Raw genomic sequence first — 23231 nt, 5'->3', positions numbered from 1 at the left:
CAAAAAAAAAAAAAAAAAAAGATATGTGTACTGTACTATATATCAGTTTTCAAGCTATAGGTCTAAAATGTTTGCTGTCAAGTGTTGTAGTCTTTTTTATGGTATTTGTTTTATGTATAATTAGCACTGTATTTGCTTCTGTCCAGCCAAGTGCATGCATCTAAAAGCTGTTTATTTCTTGGTATTGTTTGTTTGCATAAATGAAAATGTTGTGAAATTAGCCATATATATGTGATATTTAACTCAATTAGCATGTGTGTTCATACCCTGTCACGTGGTTGTTTCCTCTACTCAGACCGCTGCTTACAAACACAACACTGTTAACCTTGGCATGCTGCACTCTGGAGGTTTGTCAGCAATGCATGCAGGCAGAAGCATGACTTTAAACTTGCAGTCTAAATCTAAATTTGAAAACCAAATGCATCAAGAGCTACCTCTACCGAAAGTAAGTATGGGATAGCCAGCATAAAATAGCATCACAGAAAAATAATTAATAATCCTCTTTGCTCTTTCCTGTTTTATCTTCTGTGTATTATTCATGCTTTTCCCCTCTAAGCAATCCAAAAAGCAAATATGCTAATAACATATTTAATAACGTTGCTCTTTGGATTAATTAGCTCACCTGGCTGTCATTGCTGCTTTCTGCTCTTGTGTTGCAGACTGATGTGATCATTATGTTATCCTGATGATACATTCTGGGTATAAAACTGGGGAACATATTTCATGTTGTAGATCAGGAGGGAGCTGGTCCATGCAGCTGTATGACGCAGCCTGTGGGTCCCTGGACCAACCCTATTGGTTGGCCCCAGCACTGGGCTCACTGCACATAGCACAGGGGTCAGTCTGGAGTGTGTGCTTCCTGTAGCACCCACACTGGACCAGTTGTGCACACTGGTTCTGGGCCAGTCCAGATCAGACTGTACCAGAACCAACACTCGGGGTTGGTGCAGCCAGGTGCTGCATATAGCCCTTGCCCAAGATTGACCCCCTGTGGTGCGTGCAGCACTGGGTTCAGCCTGTGTGCTACATGGTATGGAGTCCCCAGAGGAACACTGGCACATGCTGCATGTGCCTCACAGGCTGGACTCAGTGCTACAAGTACTGCACACAACATGGGTCAATCCTGATCTGGCCTGCAGACCAGCCCAGTAACCCACATCTGGCCCACAGAGCCAGATAAATTTGACTCTCATGTTGTAGATGATTCATCATAGAAAAGGTACGGTAGGAATGGTTAACCTGCATTTGGAGGAGTCAGGGTTTTCCAAGCTTGGACTCTAATCTGATATGCTTTAATCACTGATAAACTTTGAGCACATACTGGCTACAATTACAATCCTTTTACATTTGATTTTTAATAATAGTTATTAAAGAATTAAAATACTGTTCTTAAACTATATGTGTGACATGTTTGTGTATGTGTAAGTACATACACATGCATACACATATAAACACTTATTAATGTATGTGTCATATACAAAAGGGCATGTCAGAGTGTGGCTCTATCCATTAAAATCTTGCAGACCATATTAATAGCATGATTGAGAAAGTTCTTAATTTTTAAGGCATGCGAATAGTTTGAAGTCTAAATGTGAATCAGTTTTGATATGTAATTCCAAACAGTCTAGATATTTTTGCGTTTGTATATGACATCAGTGGAACTATTCACATGCTTTAAGTTACACATGTGCTTATGTAACTTGAGAAATTGAAGCCAGCAAGTCTGATCTAGCTTTAGTACATATAGTATAGTCCATCCCCTAGCAAACAAACCTACTGTCATTTTAACAGTAAAAACACACGCATCGCTTTACTACGTTTTCCCTTCCAAATGATGTTAGGCTAGAAATAGGCGTAGCCAAATGTAGCTGGAATGCATCTCAGTACAGTTGATCTGTCTCACTGGGTGAAACACAGTCCATTGTTCTGCCTGTTGATCTTATGGGACAACAGGTGACTTTTTCCCTGCTTACAGACAGGCCCTGGGACTGCGCCAGTGTGAGTTGGTCACTCTGTGGTCCCAGGGCTGGGACCATCAGTCAGCTTGACTGGCAATCTCATCCCTGGGACCACACAAGAGTATTGATGGGTACTGGGGAATCCCAATCAGAATAATTTAGGCAGGCACTTCCAGGGCTTCAGAGCCTGATCCTGCTTTAGATTTTAATTCCCATTCTCATTTCCATTCCTGGGTTATACAGGATCAGGCCCCTAAAGCCCTAGGAGTGCATGCCCAGGGTGTCTGGGAAGCATGGGAAGCTCTGGGCTGGCTGTGCCCTCCCACCATAGACCTAATTAATGTCTACTGCGATAAAGTGGCACAAATTGATCCTACCTCTGGTGGCCACAAACTTGGGGCATTTGTGGTGTGACAAAGGTTATAGATATCTGTCTGCTTGGCCTACATCTATCTTCACCTTGTTCCATATGCATCCTGCAGTCTTCTTTTTCAAAGTTCTGCAAGCCTTCATGTTTGTGTTTTTGCTTTTCCAGGGTAGCTACATTATTGACAGCTACACTGATGTCTTTAATATTGGTATATACATGTTCAGGATAAAAAAGCTTTCCAGCATTAGACATTGTATTTTCTTTTTAAGAATGTGATTTATTAATTTTTGTTCCAAGTCTTTGCCAGGAATATTTTTGTTATGTGAATTCTAAAAAGTGTTACTGTTCGTGCAAGTGTATCTCCGAATAAGATATTGTATATGTCATACATTTCAAGAATTTTAAGTCACATGGTATGTTTGACTTTGATATCGACAGCAACAAGCAATTGCATGCGGGTGACATCTGGCACTGGGTATTCAGTTGTAAGTCCAAAAAAGGAATCTCAAACTCTTACTTTAATTATGGCCCCCCAGTACATGCTACACTTAAGATGCGATTAACTAGCTAATCACATCTGAAGTAGTGACTCGCCCATGCATTCAGTCATGTCATGGCATGACATAATGAGGAATAAGCCACAAAGTTATTACCCATATTTTGTGTAATAACTTTGTGGCTGGTTCCTATCATGCCATTAATTGAATGTGTGGCTAGTGCCCAACCTCTGGAGCACATGGATGCATTTCAAGACTCCTGTATGCTCCAGAGTCTGGGAGGCCCCCTCAGCTGATCTGGTTAGAATTCAGGTCAGTTGACAGGGCTCCCCCCGAAGGAGTGCACCCATAGCTACTTGCTGGTGCAGGGGAAGCTTAGGATTAGGATCCTCTCCCCACACCAGCAATATGGCGTGATGGTATAGGATGAGGAATTCAACAGTCATGCCTCCTGCTATGCGCTTGTAGCGTGGCAGAAAGTGTAATTGCTGGGATCTCACGGCAGATGCCATCGCACCCTTACTTTAACATCTGTCAGGGGCCTAATTTTGCTTCTGCCTGCATGTTCTCACAGAGTGCTAAATGCCAGTATAAAATCTCATTAGAATTTCATAGAGTCCTAGAGTTGCTATTTCTTCCCATGTTCTAGGAAGTGTTGGAAGGTTTTGCATTTCTACCAGCTGCATTTCTTGCAGATGTATGTAAATTTTGAGCTTAAGTACAAAACTACAAGTTGTCTTGAGGTACTTTTGAGATCATTGAAAGGTGTCTCCTAGAAATTCTGGGAGTGTCTACAAGAGTATCGTGGAATCAAAAAAAATTATTCAGCTTTTATTAGAAAATAAGTATAAAATAAGTAGAACATTGATAAGAAATAAATGGGTATTTTGGAGTTCTCATAATTGCTGTGCATACCACATAGAGGTTAAGATTGCTTAGAGGTATCAATATTTCTTTTCTGGAAACAGAACAGCTATGGGTGGACCATGTAGTAAAACATGTAGATTTAATAACTTTGGCAGGTTTTGTTTTGTCGGTAACTTAGTCAAGAATTTTTTCTCGCTGTTATACTTCTTAAAATGACCTTATTTCATTTTGTAGACATCTCCCGATTGGGGTAGATTAAACAAAAACAGAACATATTTAAATATCCACAATATTTTATTTGATTCTTTTTAATTTTCCATTTGACTACATACCTGGAGTGACACACATACTTTGCAGGAAGAGCAGATGCATTCTAACTTTTTAAATAGTATTGTGCTTAAGTTACTAGACTTCAAAGATTGCCTGGTGCAATCTTTGTTTAGTACAAATAAGGACAGAAGCACCCAGAAGCAAAATTATTCCTCCTGTATGGAGATGAAGCAGATTGCTTGTCCTTGTAAGCACATTCAGTGTCAGGAATAACCTGACACCTAATATTATTAACTAAGTGGGAACAGCTTGACAAATTTAGGATCTCTAGAAATGGGGGCTTTGAAACAGGCAAAGGTACCAGGACCCCAGTCCTTTACACACAAGCATAGCTATACAAGGAGGGAAGCTTGTTTTCTCCAAAAATCGCCATACCATACACTTACTACAGCAGTCTGACAACATTGAGCATTTTTACATGTGCTTCAGGGGTGGGGGAGGGTACTTTAATTAGAGCGGCTCTGAGAACAGCTCTAATTAAAATGCCTGCAGCATCTCCTGTATCATCACCCTGCACTTCAAAATGACAGTGGGAGCCCTTTAAAACTCATCAAGTGAGCTTTAGTTAAAGCACCCCTGCTGCCATTTTGAAGCTTGGGGACATTGATATGCGAAGGCTGGCTGGAGATTAATCAAGTCTGCTCCAATGTGCTGAAATTACAGCACATTGGAGCAGCCTCTGAGCACATCTACAGGCATGCATTGACTTGAATGGGATACTGATCTCCACTGATGAAAGAGCATGCTGGATATGATTTTCCAAACCATGATGCTTTCAGGTAACACCAGTTGGATGGTGTTCACCTCATTTATTCCCTGTAGCATGACTCAGATAAATATAAGTCATAACTGAAGTCTAATAGTCTAGTGGTAGCTCAGGGAATCCAAGAAAGCAATTAGAGATGTGGGTATCTTATTAAATGTAGTCTATTCCATCAATAAAAATTGAACTGCTGGTTCTCATTTTTTATCCAAATTTACTAGGTGTATAACTTTTATTCATGTGCAGTTATCCAACCTCTGCCAAATGAATAACTGTACAAGCAGTCTAATTCATTTTACTGCAGAAAATGAAAAGAACAATCATCATAGATTTTTCCTCTTTTATATATAAAACAGTAAGGGGTCTCTGCTTTTTTTTTTTCTGCAGCCTTAAATCACTTCTACAATTATAGTCTCTCTCTTATAAAAATGGCACAGCATTCTCCTGAGTGACAAAAGGCAAGTCTTTTAGAAGAATGCCTTCAATCCCTAGCATTTACACCAGAATTCTTTTTAACAATGTATGGATTAACTGCAATGTGAGAAGCATGTGTTATGGTCCCTCTATGGAAGCAATCAAAACCTCCAGATAGTATGTTACTTTGGCAGAAAAAAGGATTTCACAGGAAGCTACATCAGCCATCCACATGCTCTTGTATAATGCACACATTTTTAAATGACAGCCCTAGAGATTTCAGTCTGAGGGACTGGCAGAGATTAGTTACATCACAGGGATGATGCACTTGGTTTTCTCTGAGTGTGTGTTTGTATTAATTTTCAGAATAAAGATCGTGTTGTGGCAAATTTTCATTTCCAGTGTTCTTCACTGGAATTATTTCACAAGGCGCACCTTTCACTTCCTTTGTGATTCCAAGTGAACAGTAATCATGCAGGAAACTAAGAAACTTAGTAGGGAATACCGATAGTATTCAAATACCTAAGTATACACGTGCAAAAAAAAATGGCCTAGGTTCTCAGCAGCAGGCAAAGGAACATTCAGTGTTGCTTGGGAGTGAGCTAAAAGGCCAGGCTTACGTTTTTGTGATCTTGAGAAACCGAGATTTAAGCGAGTCACAGTCATGTACCCATCTTCCCAGCTATGAATCCAAGCTAGCAGAGGTTACAGTAGCGGGGTGGCACCTGCAGATCCTCCATATTGTAGAAATTCTCCTATGGTTGAATCTGCCAGCTTTAGGATAGAACTGTGCTATGGGGCTGTACAAACTACAAGACCATACTAGAAAATTGGACCAATGTTTACGAACAATTGATTTTTCAACTGAAAGCTAAATTTTTGCCTTCTTTTTAATAAAATATGAAGAAAACTTGAAGGAGTCAGAGAGTGTTTTTGAGCAGAAGGGATATTTAGCTTTTGAGGGGGTTTTTCCCCTTAAAACACCAGGATTTTTTCCTCATTCTGATGGGAGGACTCCTTGGAGGACCAGAGAACTGGAGTAAGAGCTTTCTCAGATTGCAGTTAGAAATGGGTTGCATTGCTTCTTCAATAAAGAGGGATTTTTTTTTCTCAGGTACTTGTGAGAAATTTGATTTAAATCAATATTTAAAAAAACCAAGAGATTGAAATGGTCTGGGTAAAAGTTTTGTCTTAATTGTCTAATGTGCAGTCACCTGAAGGTTTTCATCATAAAAAACATGGTAGGCCAGGCCAGCTCTTTCTAATAGAAGAAGCATTTATATTTAAGTTAAAGAAACAATTTTACAAATCACAAACAAAACATGACACATTCCCTTCTGGGTCAACATTAATTGAAACTAAATAAACAGTTAATGCTAAGAAATGTCAGTAATGCTGCTATGAGGCATTTTGAAAGGACTACAACAAGAACCTACATGAATAAAAAATGATTAATCCTAACTTCAAAAATGTATATTGAGAAAAAGTGGAAACTGTAGTCAGATTGAGATACAAGACACTAAGCGCACCATTCTGCTGGAAAGAAAGATGTAAAATCACTAGTGAAAGTGATCGATATGCCTGGAAAATTAAAAAAGAAGTATGACTTCTGTTCAGGAATACATTTAAACATTGACTTAAATTCATTTCTTTCAGCAATGTATGAACATATGTGCCTAATTTTAAACATGTACTTGAATCCTATTGATTTCACCAAAACTTGGATATATGCTTAAGTGCTTTCCTAAGTTGGGGGTGTAAGAGGTAGTACACAGCACCCAGTGTAATGCAGAGGGTAATTCAGAGCGCAATGGCTGTAACTTGAATATTGTCAATCTTCAGTAGACCTTTTGAAAGACCGTATTCCAAGCTTTTCATTTCATAGAGATGTTATTTATCATGGGAAGGTATTTCAGTATATATTTTTCAGTGCTTTATTTTAACTTAAAATTTGTCGTAGATATTTATAGGTTTGCAGTTTTACAGCAAGTACTTTGTTTAACATATTAGTTTTGACCAATGTTTACTTTTCAGTGAATTAAGCTTTTGTTCAATTAATTTTCTCACTTTTCTTATTGTTGCCAAGATACTCAATGAGCATCTAAGTATCTACCGCTTGCAATAAGGTCAATAGACAGCAGTGCTACCAACACTACAGCAGTCATATAGTTCTAGTGCATAAAAAATACAGAGATAAAAGCTAAAATGATTTCCATTCTAACTAACATGTTTTACAATTGAATGGTGTTGATTTTTTGAATAATTATTAAATGGTGATTTGCACAGCAGTCTCACAAGGCACTAAAGAATACCCTACCATTTTCACATTAGACCCCATCGCAGCAAAGCAACATCCTAGACAATGGACAAGAAGATATTTCTGCTAGTAGCCAATGGAATCCATACCCACTTGGAAGACGGGATGTGCCACCAGAAACTATCACTAAAAAAGTAAGCAACATCAACATGACTCCATAAAAGTGGAATTTTGTATACTGACAGTTTTTTCCTTCCCCAGTGAAAATAATTGGTTTCAATGGGAACAGGATTGGGTACAGTATATTTGTAGATCTAGGCTTAAAATTATTTGGAAATAATAATACATTCAAATTAAGGTGCATATTTTCAGGCCCAATTGCAGTTGCTTTTTGGGGTCAAGCTCTTTGCACATTATATATCTGCACATTAATTATATCTGCAAAAATCAATGCAATGCTTTGTATGAGTAGCCATATGCAAATCTCTCGCATACACAAAATATTGATACACCTATTTTTAAGGTACAATAATTTAACATAAGAATTACTATGTAGAAATAGAAACTAGCTCAATGCCAGCAGAAAATGTGGCCATTCATGATAAACTACTCAGATTTAATAAGTTTTCATAAAACAGAAAAACAAAGTAAAATATTTTAAAATACATTTTAAAATATGCAGCAGTAATAAATTGTTCAATATTAAATTGTTAAACTGGCTCTGTTCATTTCATAGTCAAAGAAGTCACATCAGTGGAAATAAGTAAAACTGGTGTTAAGTGAGTTAAGGCCAAAAAACAGAATGAACATGCTGACCAGTGCTGTGGTTTAGATAGGTCTGAGTACTGATAAGGCAAATATTTCCCTAATGGCTCAGACTTGTAGGGCCATTTATGACTAGTTACATGGTAATTTTACCATGCAATGGATTGTGCTGAAAATGCTATTAACATGATAGTTACACTGTAAGTGTATACTAAATATACAGTTGTTTCCATCTTCTTAGCTATGTAGAGTAGGTTAAATACCACTTACTTTAGATGTAAATGTGATAATTTATTCAATGAGTAATCTGTATAATAATGTCTAGAGAAGATCATATTTAGTCTGGAGAAGAGGAGGTTGAGGGGGCATTTGATTACAATCTTCAAATACCTAAAGGGCAATTAGAAATAGGATGGAGATGGGCTTTTCTCTGTGGCTGTAAGGGACAGGACTAGTTGCAATGGCCTCAAAATGCACCAGAGGAAGTTTAGGTTAGAAATTAGGAAAAACATTTTAGACTACAAGGATGGGCAAGTATTGGAACAGGGTGCCTAGAGAATTTGTGGACTCCATCCCTGGGCATTTTAAAGAGCAGATTAGACAGATACTTGGCTAGGATAGTTTAGTCAGGAGGGATCCTGCCTTGAGCAGGGTGCTTGACTAGATGACAAGATGCCATACTTCCTTATGATCCTAATGTTTCCTAATATCCTAATATTTCCCTGAAAGGGTGGCTGGATGCTTCTCTCCTTTTAACTTGGAATGGTGTTCTAACATGGTATAGTGAAGTGGTGACTCTGTATGGCATGGTGGGAGGAGCACGTGGTGCAGCGTGGTACAGACAGAGGGGGCAAGCCTGTGGCGCAGTGTGTGGCCTGTGGGCATGCAGCCCCACATGATGTGTCCACTCAGAAGTTGGACAGCCCTGTGCAAGACCATTTAGCAGATTTCTGCCTCTGAGGCAGGCAATGCAAGTGCTATGAATTCCTGTGCAGGATATCTTCGGACCACATTTGGGACATGAGTTGAAACAGATACAGTGCTGTTCGTTTTCAAACACAGATTCTGATCAGGCCTCTGGCAGCTGTTTAGTGGCATAATTTAATCTGGTAAGGATCTGATTACTTATTAAACCAGGCAACTAGTAGATCTGAGGTCCCTTTCTGGCTTTATCGTTCCAATGTGATCTTATACAAATCACTTAAATTCTCTTTGAGTCTCAGTTTTCCAAGCTGTACAAGGAAATGTTAGTAATACCTACCTCACAACACTGTTCTGAAAGTGAGTTAATATATTTCTACAAAGAGTTTTCATATCCTCAGATGGAAGGGTCTTTTTCTTCCCCTTTATTTTTTTCAATAACAGCCGTGTGATGGCTAGAAATTGAAGCATTCAAAATCCTCTTCTTTTTCTCAGTTGTTATAGTATCACTTTGAAATTGTATATCTCTCTCAATAAAATATGGAATTGTTGATATTCAAAGTCAACAGAATTTGATATAGACCATTCATGAAAAAAAGTAGTGAAAATAGACAGAAGATGCAGCATTCATTTCTTAATGATCCCTGTTAATGCCACACAGGTGGTATTAGCAAGATGAATGGGTCCAGCTGTATCTATTTTAATGATTTATTATGTTGAGGTATGTAGAAAATACATTGGGATGTATTTCTGGCTCTGATAATAAACATATTAGCTGTCAGAACTGTTAAAGAGATGATTAGCTAATGGATGGGGGATATTTTATTTTTGTGATGACAATTTCTCGTTAAAAAGTGTCCATCATATGTTTTTACAAATGATGACTTTTCAGTCAGTTATCATTAATAGATATTTTTCCCTTTTAGCCACTATAGACATAGTTTGAGTGTATTTACTTCTAGTAGTTCTTTGCTTTAGACCTAAGGACTACAAGGGATTGTGTCATTGATCAATATTAATTTCTTCAGATGACACAGCCCTGTAGGCCAGCCTGGTATGTCCAAAGAAACTGAAAAGCTTCTTTATATGTATGGATTAGGAACATCTAACATACCTAGCATAAATAGCTGCATTTGTGCTCTGAAGATGGCCAGTAAGACAGCATTGTGATGTTTCATAGTGGTAGTAATAGCTTAGTATCCCTTGAAATGTTCATTTTACTCTTTACTTTATGGCTAAGTTGCATGCAATTATTAATAAGAAACATTAGCTCAATCTTGTTAGGAAATGTATAAATTTATTTTCAATTAATTTATTTTTAAATATGTGACTCAAGTATGAATGTAATTTATATGAATGAACAGAAATGTATATTGAAAAGTAAGCAAGTGTGCAACTTTACCATGTCAAGAATAGAGTAATGTACAAGCAAACCGCATCTGTTAGGTCAGTCTAACTGAAAATATGAAAGACATCAAGGACTAAATAATTTAATCAGTGGCTCATCCCTTCTCTGATAGATATCGAAATGCCAAAGCAACATAAATTCAGTTTTCCCCATTATTTTTTAACTAATCAAATTACTAAAATTATACACTACTATGATTCTTACCTGTTGCTAAATGTAAAGTCATGGTCTTTCTTGGGACAATTCATTGACCATAACTAATCCACTAGGCTTTTGTTAGCCTATGATATAAATAAAAAGAGAGGGTTTTGCTACATAATTCTCACATAGTGAAACTCTATGGCCAATATTTATATTTGTGGAAAATTGTATACATTTCACCAGAATGAAGAACTTAATACTCAACATTTTTATAATGTGCTTCAAAGACTAATCCATCTTATTTAATTGTTATATGTTTTTACTTCAAAAGATTTCTGAACGGAAACATATAACGTGACAAAAGGAACAAAAATATTTTCCTTTCATTAAACGCACGTTATTCATTTGATCTCCCTTTACAAATCCTTGCTGTTTTTAATCATGGTTGTTTCCAACTGTAGTCAAAAGGCAAACCTCTGACATTTTATTTAAGAGGTTTGCTTTTACTTGACTGTGTAAGTTGTAATAATTGCTTCTTTTCAGCTTCCTGAATTTCTGGCCTAACGGGTTACGTTACCCACAGGCAGGTAGCCATATCCAGACTTTGATGGGATCACAAAGTCTACAGCATCGGAACCGAGAGCAGCAGTATGAGGGAAACATGAATAAAGTGACTATTCAGCAGTTTCAGCCACCACTGCCTATTCAAATCCCTTCTTCACAGAGCTCTCGGGCACCTCAGGCAGGACGGTGCTTAATCCAAACCAAGGGGCAAAGAAGTACAGATGGTTATCAGGAACAGGTGAGAAAATGTGTATGTAAAGTCATATACTGATACAGAATGTATTTGGCTTGTTTCCCAATTACACAGTAGCTAAAGGCAGAAGGCAAGGCAGGGTGGCACCAAAGGACACCTATACACATGATGGACCTCTGCTCCAGTGTGTGCTGGAGTGTGCTAATTAGCATGCTCCAGCAGCCTCTGTGTCATTCAGCGTTCCTGTGTTTCGAAATGGCAGTGGGGGCACTTTAACTAAAGCTCAAATGTCCACTTTCCACCTAGATACTTCTACTGTTTGATAGTAGCCTATTTTACAAATGTACAATTGAATACACATGATGCTGCTGGTGCTGTAATTAGAGTGGCTCTGACAGCCACTCTAAAGTGCCACACTCCCCCCACCCCCCCCGAGCACATGTATAGACGTTTTTCGACTCTGACTGGTTCAGAGAGGCATGAGCTTTTGTAGGCAACAACCTACTTTGTCAGATACTATATAGCAGCTGAATAAAAAGGTGATTGGGAGCTACATGATTCTCATTCTGTGTAAGGGCTATTGGTTTCCAGGAGACCTGATTAGTGTCTTCTGCCTATATGCTAATGCATGGACATATGGATTCTGTATACCAGTGAGTCTGTTGAATAGTAAGCAATGTTTAATCTGAAATTACATGGAAGGAATAAAACTTTGGATTCAATTATGTTTAGAGGTGCACTGATACATCGGTCCCATATCATGTCAGCACCAATATAAGGAAAATTGACATTATTGGCAGTTGGCTTTTTTTGGCTGGTGTGGCTGATAATGTCACTAATAAATGCCCTGTGCATGCATGCAGCCGCAGTGCAGCATGGAGGCGGCCAGGAGCGCAGCCCAGCAGCTTGGAGAACAGTGTCTAGCTGGTAAATCTGTTGCAAGGGAAGGGAAGAGATGTGGGGAGGGGGGCAGACTGAGGCCCCTGTGGTGAGGGAGGGACAGGCTGGGGCATGGGCAGGGGTAGGCGCTGCATCGCCCAGGTGGGGCAGGGCATGGGATGGAGCGCTGCTACCGAGTAGTGTTAGTACCCAGGCAGAAAGTGGACATTTGAGAAAGTGGATACATATTGTTGAAGCATTTTGGGGATAAATAAGAAGAGTGAAATTGATTAAAGCCCTTGAGACATTTCCAGGAGTGCACGAAGAAGTTGATCAGTAGCATGATCAATAGTTCAATCTATGTCCATTCAATTTTCTAGTATATGCCTGTGTAACCTCCATAGAAAAGAGGATTTTTTCTCTAGGACACAAAGATATCTGCATTAAAATCTATTTTTAGTAATATATACATATAACAAGGGGTGCACTGATTGAGACTTTTTGGGCCGATACCGATGGCTGATTTTTAATGAGCCATAGCGGCTGATACTGATCCAATAGCCAATATGCAGCCTGGCAGCCTGGAGAGTAGTGTCTGGCTGGAAAGTCTGTTGTGGGGGAACGGGGGAGGGAAGGGGCATGGTGAGGGGCAGAACGAGGTCCCCGCAGTGAGGGATGGAGTGAGGCAAGGGCAGGGCGTGGGACAGAGGTGGCTTGTTCAAGGGGTGTAGGGAGGGGGGACAGCTTCTGCTGCTACTCATACCCCAGGTGGGCATGGGGGGCATGTGCCCCTAGATCTGTGTATGGGGCAAGGGTGGGCTGTGGCTGCTGCTGTGGGCTGGGGCCAGGGCTGCTCTGAGCTCTTCCCAGGAGGGGAGGGAGTTATAGGGGGGGCTACAGCTCCCTCCAAATTGCAATAGCCCTGCTCCCAGAGCTGCTGCTGCCCACCCGGAATGCAGCCTGGCCCAGTGCCCCCACTGCCGGGAAGAGCCCAGCGCTGGCCCCACTCTGCACCCCCTGGACAAGTTGCAGCTCTGTCCCATGCCCTGCCCCCGCCCCAGCTGGGCAGCACCTGCCCCTGCCCTTGCCCCAACCCCACTCCCTCCCTCACCGCAGGGCGTCAGTCTGCAAAGTAGCTATCATACAGTAAGAAGCTCCAATCAGGCATAAAGTTGGACCTTGAAAATATGTGGTAACTTTAAAACTGGTTGCTGTTGAGTTTTAATTTGCAAATGTGGTAGGGTCTTTCCTGCAGCTGAGTGCTGGCAGCTGACAGGACTTTCAGCTGCAGGGGTGAACCATGTCCAGCATAAAACCCCTGAGCCCCAAAGATAGCAGCTGCCACAATCCCCAGGACTCAGGGGTGTGTGAAAACCCTAGACTCTGGGGATCATGGCTGTCTTGATCCACAGAGCCCTGGGATGTGGGAAACCCTGGGACCCAAGGATCACCATGGGTTAATCCCCAGCCCCAAGAGTGTGGCAAACACCAGAGGATGACAGCAGTCCTTCATCCCTAGGGGTTTCACTGCAGCCCTGGGGCAGGAGGATCACATGAGGTGCCCCTGTGCCTGAGAGGTGTCCCCATACCTGGGAGCCCCTCACCTGGGCTGCATGGAGCTCCTAGCAGTGAAAGCTTGCCTCTTGCTGGCACCAGGAGAGTCTAGGATTGGGCTTCCTCTACACTGGCATTAAGGCACAATGGGATCCAATGTGGAATCCCACAATCGCACCTCCTGCCACACGTGTGTCTTGGCAGGAAGTGCAATTGTATGAATCACACATTAAATCCCATCACTGCTTTACCTGCATGTGTAGAGGGGGTCCAAGAGACAAGAATTCTCATTGCTGGTATCTTTTACTGAACCAACTGCATGCTTCAGATGGGCATAGGCAAGCTTTCAGGTATTGCAGTAAGCTTCCTCAAGCCTGGCATTCCCATTTGTGGCACATGTAACTTTCAACTTTGAGCTGAAGCTTGTTTACAGTGAGCCGTGTCCATTGTCCGTATTTGGTCTTCCCCATTGCACGCACAATCCAGCCAGCTTTGGGTTCCCTTACAACCACAGAAGGGATAGGGGGATCAAATGATATGCAGGGTCCTCAACATTTTTCTAGCGAGTTTCTTTTATTTTCTCTTTTGGGCTTCTTTCTTTCTAGTTAAACAGTTAGCAGATGTTTTCTTTAGCCAGAAGAATGAAGAAGTGATAATTCCAGCATCACCTTTGGATATCTCCTGGCCTATGTGTCTCTTTGTCTGACTTCATCAGCATCTACCTTCCTAGTTTTTTCTGTTTAGTATTGCCAGAGATCTCTGTGTTCCCCTGAGCGTTGCTCATTTTGGTGTCCAGTGTTACAGATTTCTTCCAGCAATACATAGTACCCATCTCCAGGTCCCACTAATTTGACACAGAAATACCAACTCCCCTCAGGTAGCTAATCAGTGCTGGCATGCTGGCATTGTCAAAGCGTGGCACCTCTGAAGCAGCATTAAAGTACCAAGGTTCTTCCTGTTTCATGCCAAAGTGATATCCAGGTTCTCACTCCTTGCTTTGTTCCAGAAGGACCTACATTTGGTGCTGATGCTTACTCCCATGGAAGCACTGCTGAGGTTTCCCTTGGTAGAGCTAGTTTTGGCACTATTGGCACTATTGTGTGACACTGTTAAACCAGCAGTGAGTACATTGGTAATGATAAGCTCCTAATCTTTGCATGGTGGCACCTAGGATCTTCATAGGGAGAGGCACAAAGATTGGAATTCTATTTTAAACCTTCAAGTGTATCTGTCCACTAGATTAGAGAGTTCAGGATTATGAAAGAGACCTTGACCCACCAGTCCATGCTGTAGGGTAGAAATATTGATTGCAACAAACTTTGCAGAGGCCAAAGGTAAAATTGATGTGATGTAAACTTAATTTGATACTAAAGTTTATAAACCATTAAAGCATGATAGCATTGAGATCCCTCTGGGTTGACCTAACTTAGCAGTGCAGTGTTGACACAGTTGAAGGCAAAGCAGTAGGTAGATACTTTAATCCATTCACCTGGAGTAGATGCCATATTTTCTTGCACATTTGCTTGCATATTTTTATGTGCCCCCCAAAAAAGGAAGCACATTATTTTTGAAGAACTTAAACAAAAATATATTTTCCAGGCATTGCTTTTTCATGAAGACACTGTATACTACAAGATGATTGCCAGCTTCTCTCTCCCTTCCAGGAAACAGAAGAGGGTACAGTCCAGTATGAACTCCTTCATAGTTGCTCTCAAATTGGCCCATTGTTTGCAAGTTTTATAACATAATAATGGTACAGGGGACATGCGTAACTATAGTGGGTGCCACCTCAGTACACTATATGCCCCTTAACCCTCATATCCTTGCACTGAGAGCAAGGTATATTTAGCTTGCAGAAAAGACAATTAAGACATGATAGTGCTTGTCAAAAATCTAAAGGGCTGCCATAAAGAGAAGGAAGACCTTGCTATCAAGGGTAGGACAGGAAGAATGGCTTTGAATCGCAGAAAAATAGATTTAGATTAGGTATCAGGAAAATCTTGTATACTGTTGAAACAGTACGGCGAACTGCCAAGGCAGTTGTGGAATCTTTTCATTGGAAGTTATCAAGAAGAGGCTTGGTAAGCGTTGGACAGGCATGATTTAGAAGTGGTATTCTAGCATTTGTGCAGGGGTTGGACAAGATGACCCTTGAGGGTCCTTTCCACCTTTGTGATTCTGTGAGTCTTCATCCAGTGGTTTGGTTAAGCATGGTTCCATCTTTCTTCTGCCTAAAAGATTTAAGATATCTGCTTGTTAGTCATCTAGAGTGGAATCTGTAGACAGTCTCTTAAAGATGAAAGAATAATTACTTTCCCTTCAGGAACTGTGGATCTTGTAGTGTGGACAAATACCAGAACCTGTCTTTAATCTTTTGTAGTTAAAATCCCAATACTTGAGATTCTTATTTGTAAAGGAACTGAGTGACCACTGGGGCTTCCCTGCCACTTATGCCTTCAGCTATAGTGTTCTTGAAAAGTGTTCATAAATAACTACGTGCTCACTTTAATTTTAGTGGTTCGGTAAAATTGTACACAGGTCAGTTGAGATGCAGCTGTACAATTGCCATAGACATCATTGAGTCTTGGTAGTTTGGATTGAATGTGGTAAATCCATTCATAGATGCTAGGGTTGGAAGGGACCTCAATTGTTATTGCTTCCAGATTAATGGATGTTTATCTTCAGGTTGTGGTATGAATCATAACTTGATCCTGAATCATCTCAAGGTATTGTTCTGACTTCTAGATTTCTGAACATTTGGGATTATATTATGAGCTCTTTCTAGTGGCAGAGGTTGAGATTTCAGCTTCAGCCCTTTACATGTCTGGGGCAACATTGTCATTCACTTAGCAGTTACCTTTGTTTGTGACATGTCCATGTCACTTTAAATACCTGCTTTGTCTTCATGACTGTGCCAAGGTAATCTGTATTTCTTTGGCAGTATATTTAGTTGGGCTGTGACTACTACAAGAATGGGGTGATGTGTTTATTTAGTTGCACTATTAAGTATTCCTTCTAGTGAGATTAGGATCTTGTTTTTCAAAGTGTTTGGGGCCTCTAGTCCACTGTTTGTCTAAATATAATCTGTGCTACATACCTGGAAAGAGGACATTTCTCATGCCCACTGCCCAGGCTTGATATGAAGTACAGGACAAATGGCCAGTGATCTGTAAATGATAGCCCCTGTGGGAAACGTGACCTGGTCTTTGCTCATAAATCCTCATTTCCTAGTTTCAAATCATTTCTGTTTCCATCTTGAACAGATTTTGGTTGTATTTCCTTAAATCTCTTTTACTAACTTATTCATATTTATCTGATGTTCATACTTACATCAAAGGTTGTCAACCAGCTCCAAGGCCAGACTTCTGATCTCATCAGGCCAGCCTTCAGATTTTTTAATAGAACTTAAAGCTGTGTCTTGTAGACCTCTCTATACTTTAGAAAAAGATTGTTTGTCTTTACAGGGGCTTTATGTGAAAGAATAAAACTGCTCACTCAAAACTCTCTCTTAATTGCCATCAGGATTTAACAGCTGGCAATTTTTGCAAGTCTTTGCCACCTAAAACACTCTACCCTTCTGGATAATTGTTGTGTTTGCTCATCTCCCACACATGGGAATATGCAAAGACCATTCATAAGAAAAAGCAGTTACATATGAGTAATTGTTCTTCTCTGAGAGTGCCAACGTGTATCTATTCAATCTCCCAGCCAGCTTCCCCCACTTTCCAGACTCTCTTAGGTGAATAATTCTTAAAATTAAGGAAGGTACTGAAGGTTGGCTAGGGCTGCTTGCCCTATTATATTCTCAGACCATCTCGAAATTGCAAGCTAATCATCCCTGTCAAGGACTCCATCAAATATGCTCTGCTGCTTGTCATGTGCTGCTCCCAACCCCTAACTGGAAGCAGTGTAGCTCCATCAGTATGGTGATGAAGGTGAAGTAGTTAGCACTGTTGACTGTGCCAAACTACACGGACACAATAGCACTGCTTCAGCTGGGGGATAGGGGGAAGGTAATGCATACAGAGCAGCAGAGTATGTGAGGATTTCACTGTCGTGCACAGTAAGTCTAGGTATGCTCTCAACGTCCTCTGCAACAATAGGGGAGGGAGGTGTGACCTAATAGATATTGTTTGCCAGAAAAATTCTTCAGCTGTATAGCGCTTCAAGTGAGAATAGAAAAGGCAACAGTTCCTTGAGGAATACTGACATTTTTCTAATCACAACTCCTAAAAAAATGAAAATATATGAAAGGACAAAGGCTATTAAGATTATTGAAAATATGTATCATATACCATCATCAAAGAGACACTCACACTGAAAGAAAAATAAAAGCATGAAAAAAGATAAAACCACATGATGAAGGAATCTGCAGATATTCTGAGGTCTTCAAGAAATAATAAAAAAGCAAGTTAATGTGTTGATTTGATGTTTGGAAAACCTCAAGCTAGAAGACTGCAAGTGCAATATTAAAATAGGAGATCAGCGTGCTATTAAAGCTAAAGATTTTCCTTAGACTATTTGTGAATACAGAATAGAGACATTCAGCATCTTAACCACAACTGTGGAGAGGATTTTAAAGTCATATTTTGTTATAAAAATCTGGATACAGTGAAACAGAATCTGGGGGGAAAAATTAACAGTGCAGTTCAATTCAACATATAAGTAAGTCTAAAATCTGCCCACATAGATACATATGCATGTAGTTCCCATTGACCTCAATGCGTGTTGTGTGTTGCAAATTTAGCCAACGTACAACTTTTTGTCAACTAAAAATGACTTGTTAGCTCTGGAAAGAGAAACAAGAAAGGTATGTGAAAAACGGGGAAGAGAGCAATATGTGTACAGAAAGTTAGTACAGATATATAAATATTATGGACTCAAACCCCACAAAAATATCACATTTTTATACCTTATTTCATTAATAATTTTAATGTTTTGATATACTGTACAACTCTGGTATTTTATAATGAATGAAAATTTATCAGGAATGGACACAACTGTTTAGAAGACTTGCTTTAACGTTGGCATTCGATTATCTTTCCATATCTTTTTAACATAGTTTTGTGTGAGAATAGAAAAGAATCCTGGCCTGGGATTTAGTATAAGTGGTGGAATAAGTGGACAAGGAAATCCATTCAAACCTTCTGACAAGGTAAGTTATACATTTGTCACTTTTTGCTTTTATTTTAGTGCGCCGAAGTTCTCAGATATAAGAACGTAACTTTCTCATAGGGTTCATTTGGTATACAATTTTATTCAATATGTGGCTTTGGTTAATGGATTTTTCACTCTCATTACAGAAAAGTAATCAAAATAGAAAAAGCATGAGGTAGATGATATCTGTTCCTTCTATAAAATCAATCTTTCCAGATCTGGTACTTTGGAAAATGTAAACACTTCCTCAAATTGTTGTAACCTGTTTATTCACAAAATGTAAGGTCTTTATCCAACTCTCACTGGAGTTATGCGAAGACAGTTTATTGACATCAGCAAGAGCTGATGGGTCTCTAAAACCCAAAGGTATTTTACAACAAAATTAATTAGAGGTTTAGCAAGCATGATTTATGAGAAAAGGTTGAAAGAACTGGGATTATATTAGAACGGAGAAGAGAAGACTGAAGGGACATTTAATAACAGCCTTCAAATACCTGAAGGGTGGTTATAAAGAGGATGGTGACAGGCTAGTCTCTGTGGCCATAGCAGACAAGACAAGGAGTAATGGACTTAAACCGCAGCATGGGAAATTTAGATTAGAAGGACTTCTCCCTCTGAGGGTGGTTAAGCATTTAAACAGATTACCTAGAGCGGCTGTGGAATCTTTATCCTTGGAAGTTTTTAAGAGTATGGAATGACTTGAATAGGCATGATCCTGCCTTGAGCAGGGAGCTGAAATAGATGTCACACGCACAACTTCCCCCTCCCCCCTGCAATTTATCTGTCTTCCAGGCAGATTACTAATTGTTGGAATGCTATAAATTAACGTACCTTTTGGGAATTAGTTATTTGAGGCTTTTCACTGATAAAACTCAGGAACAGGTGTAGTTTAAGTATTCCAAAACCTTGATAACACTCTAGTCAGCAAAAGGAGGACAAGAATGCTTAAGAGTTGAGGGTTATATCAAGTATAGATACTGTGAAGTAAAAAGTTCTCTCTGAATCGGTCTGTAATTTGTACTAAAATAAATTGAGCTTTGTTTCTAATAGAAAACTAGAGATTCTTATTTTATAAACATGGTATGTTCGTTCTTGATATTGACCAGCACCCTCACACCTACTCACAATCCAAGTTCAGAAAGCTCAGCAAATCAGATTATTCTTTTTAATCCTTAAGTGAAATCTTAGGTCCACAAATACATTTATAAAAATAATTTCCCCGTCAGTTTGCACTAAAATTAAGAATGGATGTTCATGGAAAATGTAAAATGCTTTTGAAAAAATCCCTTTAATTAATTCACAAATCGTGTCACTTCATATTACTAATCTCTGTTTTTGGATGTCGGGGAGTAGATCATTATTGTCCTGATGTATTTGAACATATAGCATATATATGTGAACATATGGCACCTAAAATGTGTTGGATATCCTGCCATAAGGATCAGGAGTTGTCGAGTTTTGTTTATAACTATTGTAAATATGACTCTGTTTTACGTTTCCTAATGAGGCTTATAATTAAATACCTTGTCACTTGTTTTCACATTTGAAATTCTTCATATTTTCACTGAAACAAGAAGTCACGTTCCATCATGAATGTGTCTACATGAGTAACAGATTGATCCTGTAGCAGTAGTATGTAGCAAAACTATAAACATACACTTCTTTCTAAGAGTTTAGTAGCCAAATTTTCAGTTAAACCAGTGAAACAGAGAGCTAGACTGTGGGATATGATTCCATTTCTGTGTTATTGTTTGTTTTCACAAAAGGAATGAATTATTTTATTTTTTTCTGAAACATTACTCTTTAATCCTTCCATGCTGCTACATCAGATCTTTTAAGTGCTTTTTAAAATAGTTCTGTCATGGTTTGCATATTTACAATATGTTAAAAGCAAGAACAGGGCTCAACTACACTGTAATCCTACAATCACAATAACTGGATATAAATATTTTATACCAGTATTTTACTGTCTACAAGTGGACTTATCACCAAGCTAAAAATATTCATCTTCATATTAAATACAAATGAAAATGAGATGTACTCTTGGGTTATCACCAGATGTCTCAGGAGTGCTTTGACTGATGGATCTATAATGACACTAACCATCAGCCATTGTAAGCAAGTGACCTCTTCTTGCTCTATTTTAATGTCTTGGTTTCATATGCATCTTGCAGCTATTTTAATGGGTTTCAACTTGTCAACTATATGCCCAGATAAACTAGCTGTTTATGCATGGATTGCAAAAACATTTTCAGAAGTAAGGGCTGCATCTTCCCTTGGCTTGCACTTCCCATGCATTTGCATTCACTATAGCAAGTAATACTGGCGAATAAAAGGACTTAAAATATTTTACTATCAGATAAAAGTACTTAAATAGTTCTAATGTACCTTAGTAGTTGGAAACAAAGAGTATTGGCCCATGTAGACCATCATCACTAGAGGGACACTAGAGGCCTGTAAAGTCTGAGAATCGCTGTCTTAATTGTTAAGTAATTCTATCTCTGCGTCAAATAGAAAAACCACTGCATACCAATGGAAGCAAAACTCACATTTCTATGGTTCTGCTATATCAAAGATGAGGAAAAAATTACTAGAAAATTCCTTGCTAAATATATACAAGCCCTTTACAAAGCTAATAACTAGACATAGGTGGTTAGGACATGTCCCTAGAACAAGGTTTATATCCCTTGTTTCAATCAGAAATAAAAGCAGGGACTTGAATCTTGGGACTTCTGAATCTAAGAGGGGGCCTCTGAGTCCCAGGTTATTGGCAATTCTTGGGTGGCTTGTTTCTCTGTCATTTTGACCAGAAATTCTGTCCTGGCCCTTTCCTGAAGTTTCATCAGAACCAGTGCTGTCTTTTAAAAAGCCCTATTTATGACAAAATTTAGATGATAACTAGCCTAAGAAATAAAGATTTGAACACCTCTGTTCTGCAATTATTTTTAAAAGAATACTTAATTTTTTAAGAGAATGTGTATCCCTGCTACTTGCAGACCGTACAACTTAATGCTTTAATGCACTAATTCACCCTTTCTAATTCACCATTAGTGCAACTAATTCACTTTTCTAAAAACACCATGTCTTTATAGTGATTGAACAAGTGCTTTCCTCAAGAGTGAAAAACTAGAGGAATATATACATTTTAGGATGAGAGGCACCTTGTATAGTTTTCAAAGACATAGATTCAGAAGCAGTATCCTAGTGCTTAACTCTTTTCCTGCTTTCTGGACAGTATTTTTTAAATAGTCTGGTCTCTTCAATCTCTTCTTTGTATGTGCCGCCCAAAGGTCAGTTCCTAGACTACCTGCAGAGGAAGGTTTAACAATGTGTATGTCTAAGCATGACAGAGAGAAGACCCCAAGATGTCAGTCAAACTTAATGAAAATATTTAGGTAGAACCAGAGAAACCGCTGGCTGACTGATGAGGAAAGATAACAAAACGGAAGATTTCATGAGGGGTGGGAGGAACAGAGAAGTAGCAGAAAACATGAGAATCAGTTCTGTATTGTGAATCCATCTTGTAAGTACAATCATATATAGCCCAGATGCTAGACAAGACAAGCTAGAGACATCTTCCTTCTGTCAAAGAGTTAACTATGTTAATGTGATAAGTAGAAATAGCAGACTGAACTTTGCCTGAGACAGAAAAGGCAATGAGCTACAGAAATCCTTGAAATCTACAGTGGATTCACCATGAAGTAAAATTATAATTACAAAAACTCTTTGTGTTTTAATGGCAGCAATATAACCAATCTGAATCAGAAACTTTAACATAAAAACTTACTGTTCCAAATAAGCAGAAAGAAGTTTGGATGCACAGTAAAAACAAGGGTTAAGGATTACAGAAAAAGAGAAGTGTTTGGGTTTTAGCAAGAGAAAGGGAAAGACAGTGTGTTCATGCAATGCTTACTTAGAAATTGCATTTCAGTTGCTGGGTTTCCTTAATATGCCTGCCTTTCTGAAATTCTTGAATCAAGATCATCTTTTTCATTTTGCCCTCTTGTGAATTTATTCACTTATCAGACACAAACTGCAAAAATAACACCCCCAACCAAACAAAAAAATAATCTCACAAGCAATAAGGGTGATGGGCACTGAATCGGAAAAAGGATGATTTTTCCCCTATTTAAAATAAGGGAACATCCTGCAGGTTTCTTTACTCTCTCTGGTGTCTGAACCTATTGCTTGAG

The 23231-nt window shown here is 39.2% G+C and overlaps 1 protein-coding gene across 3 annotated transcripts in view; it reads left to right on the top strand.

Moving 5' to 3' along the window:
* Window positions 1-23231, top strand: part of LRRC7 (leucine rich repeat containing 7) — a 290296-nt gene that overhangs the window by 240329 nt on the left and 26736 nt on the right. For 2 of the 3 annotated variants that reach the window (XM_019528409.1, XM_019528408.1), the window contains exons 19-22: window positions 296-445; window positions 7531-7650; window positions 11275-11493; window positions 18944-19036. In XM_019528409.1, coding sequence (XP_019383954.1) covers window positions 296-445; window positions 7531-7650; window positions 11275-11493; window positions 18944-19036 — 582 coding nt within the window. The remainder of the gene's footprint in view (window positions 1-295; window positions 446-7530; window positions 7651-11274; window positions 11494-18943; window positions 19037-23231) is intronic. The other variant, XM_019528410.1, reaches the window with a different exon arrangement.

Source organism: Gavialis gangeticus, unplaced genomic scaffold (assembly GCF_001723915.1).
Source record: "Gavialis gangeticus isolate Ggan-Ray unplaced genomic scaffold, GavGan_comp1, whole genome shotgun sequence".
Classification (NCBI taxonomy): Eukaryota; Metazoa; Chordata; order Crocodylia; family Gavialidae; genus Gavialis; species Gavialis gangeticus.
This window is presented reverse-complemented; position numbering and strand designations above follow the sequence as displayed.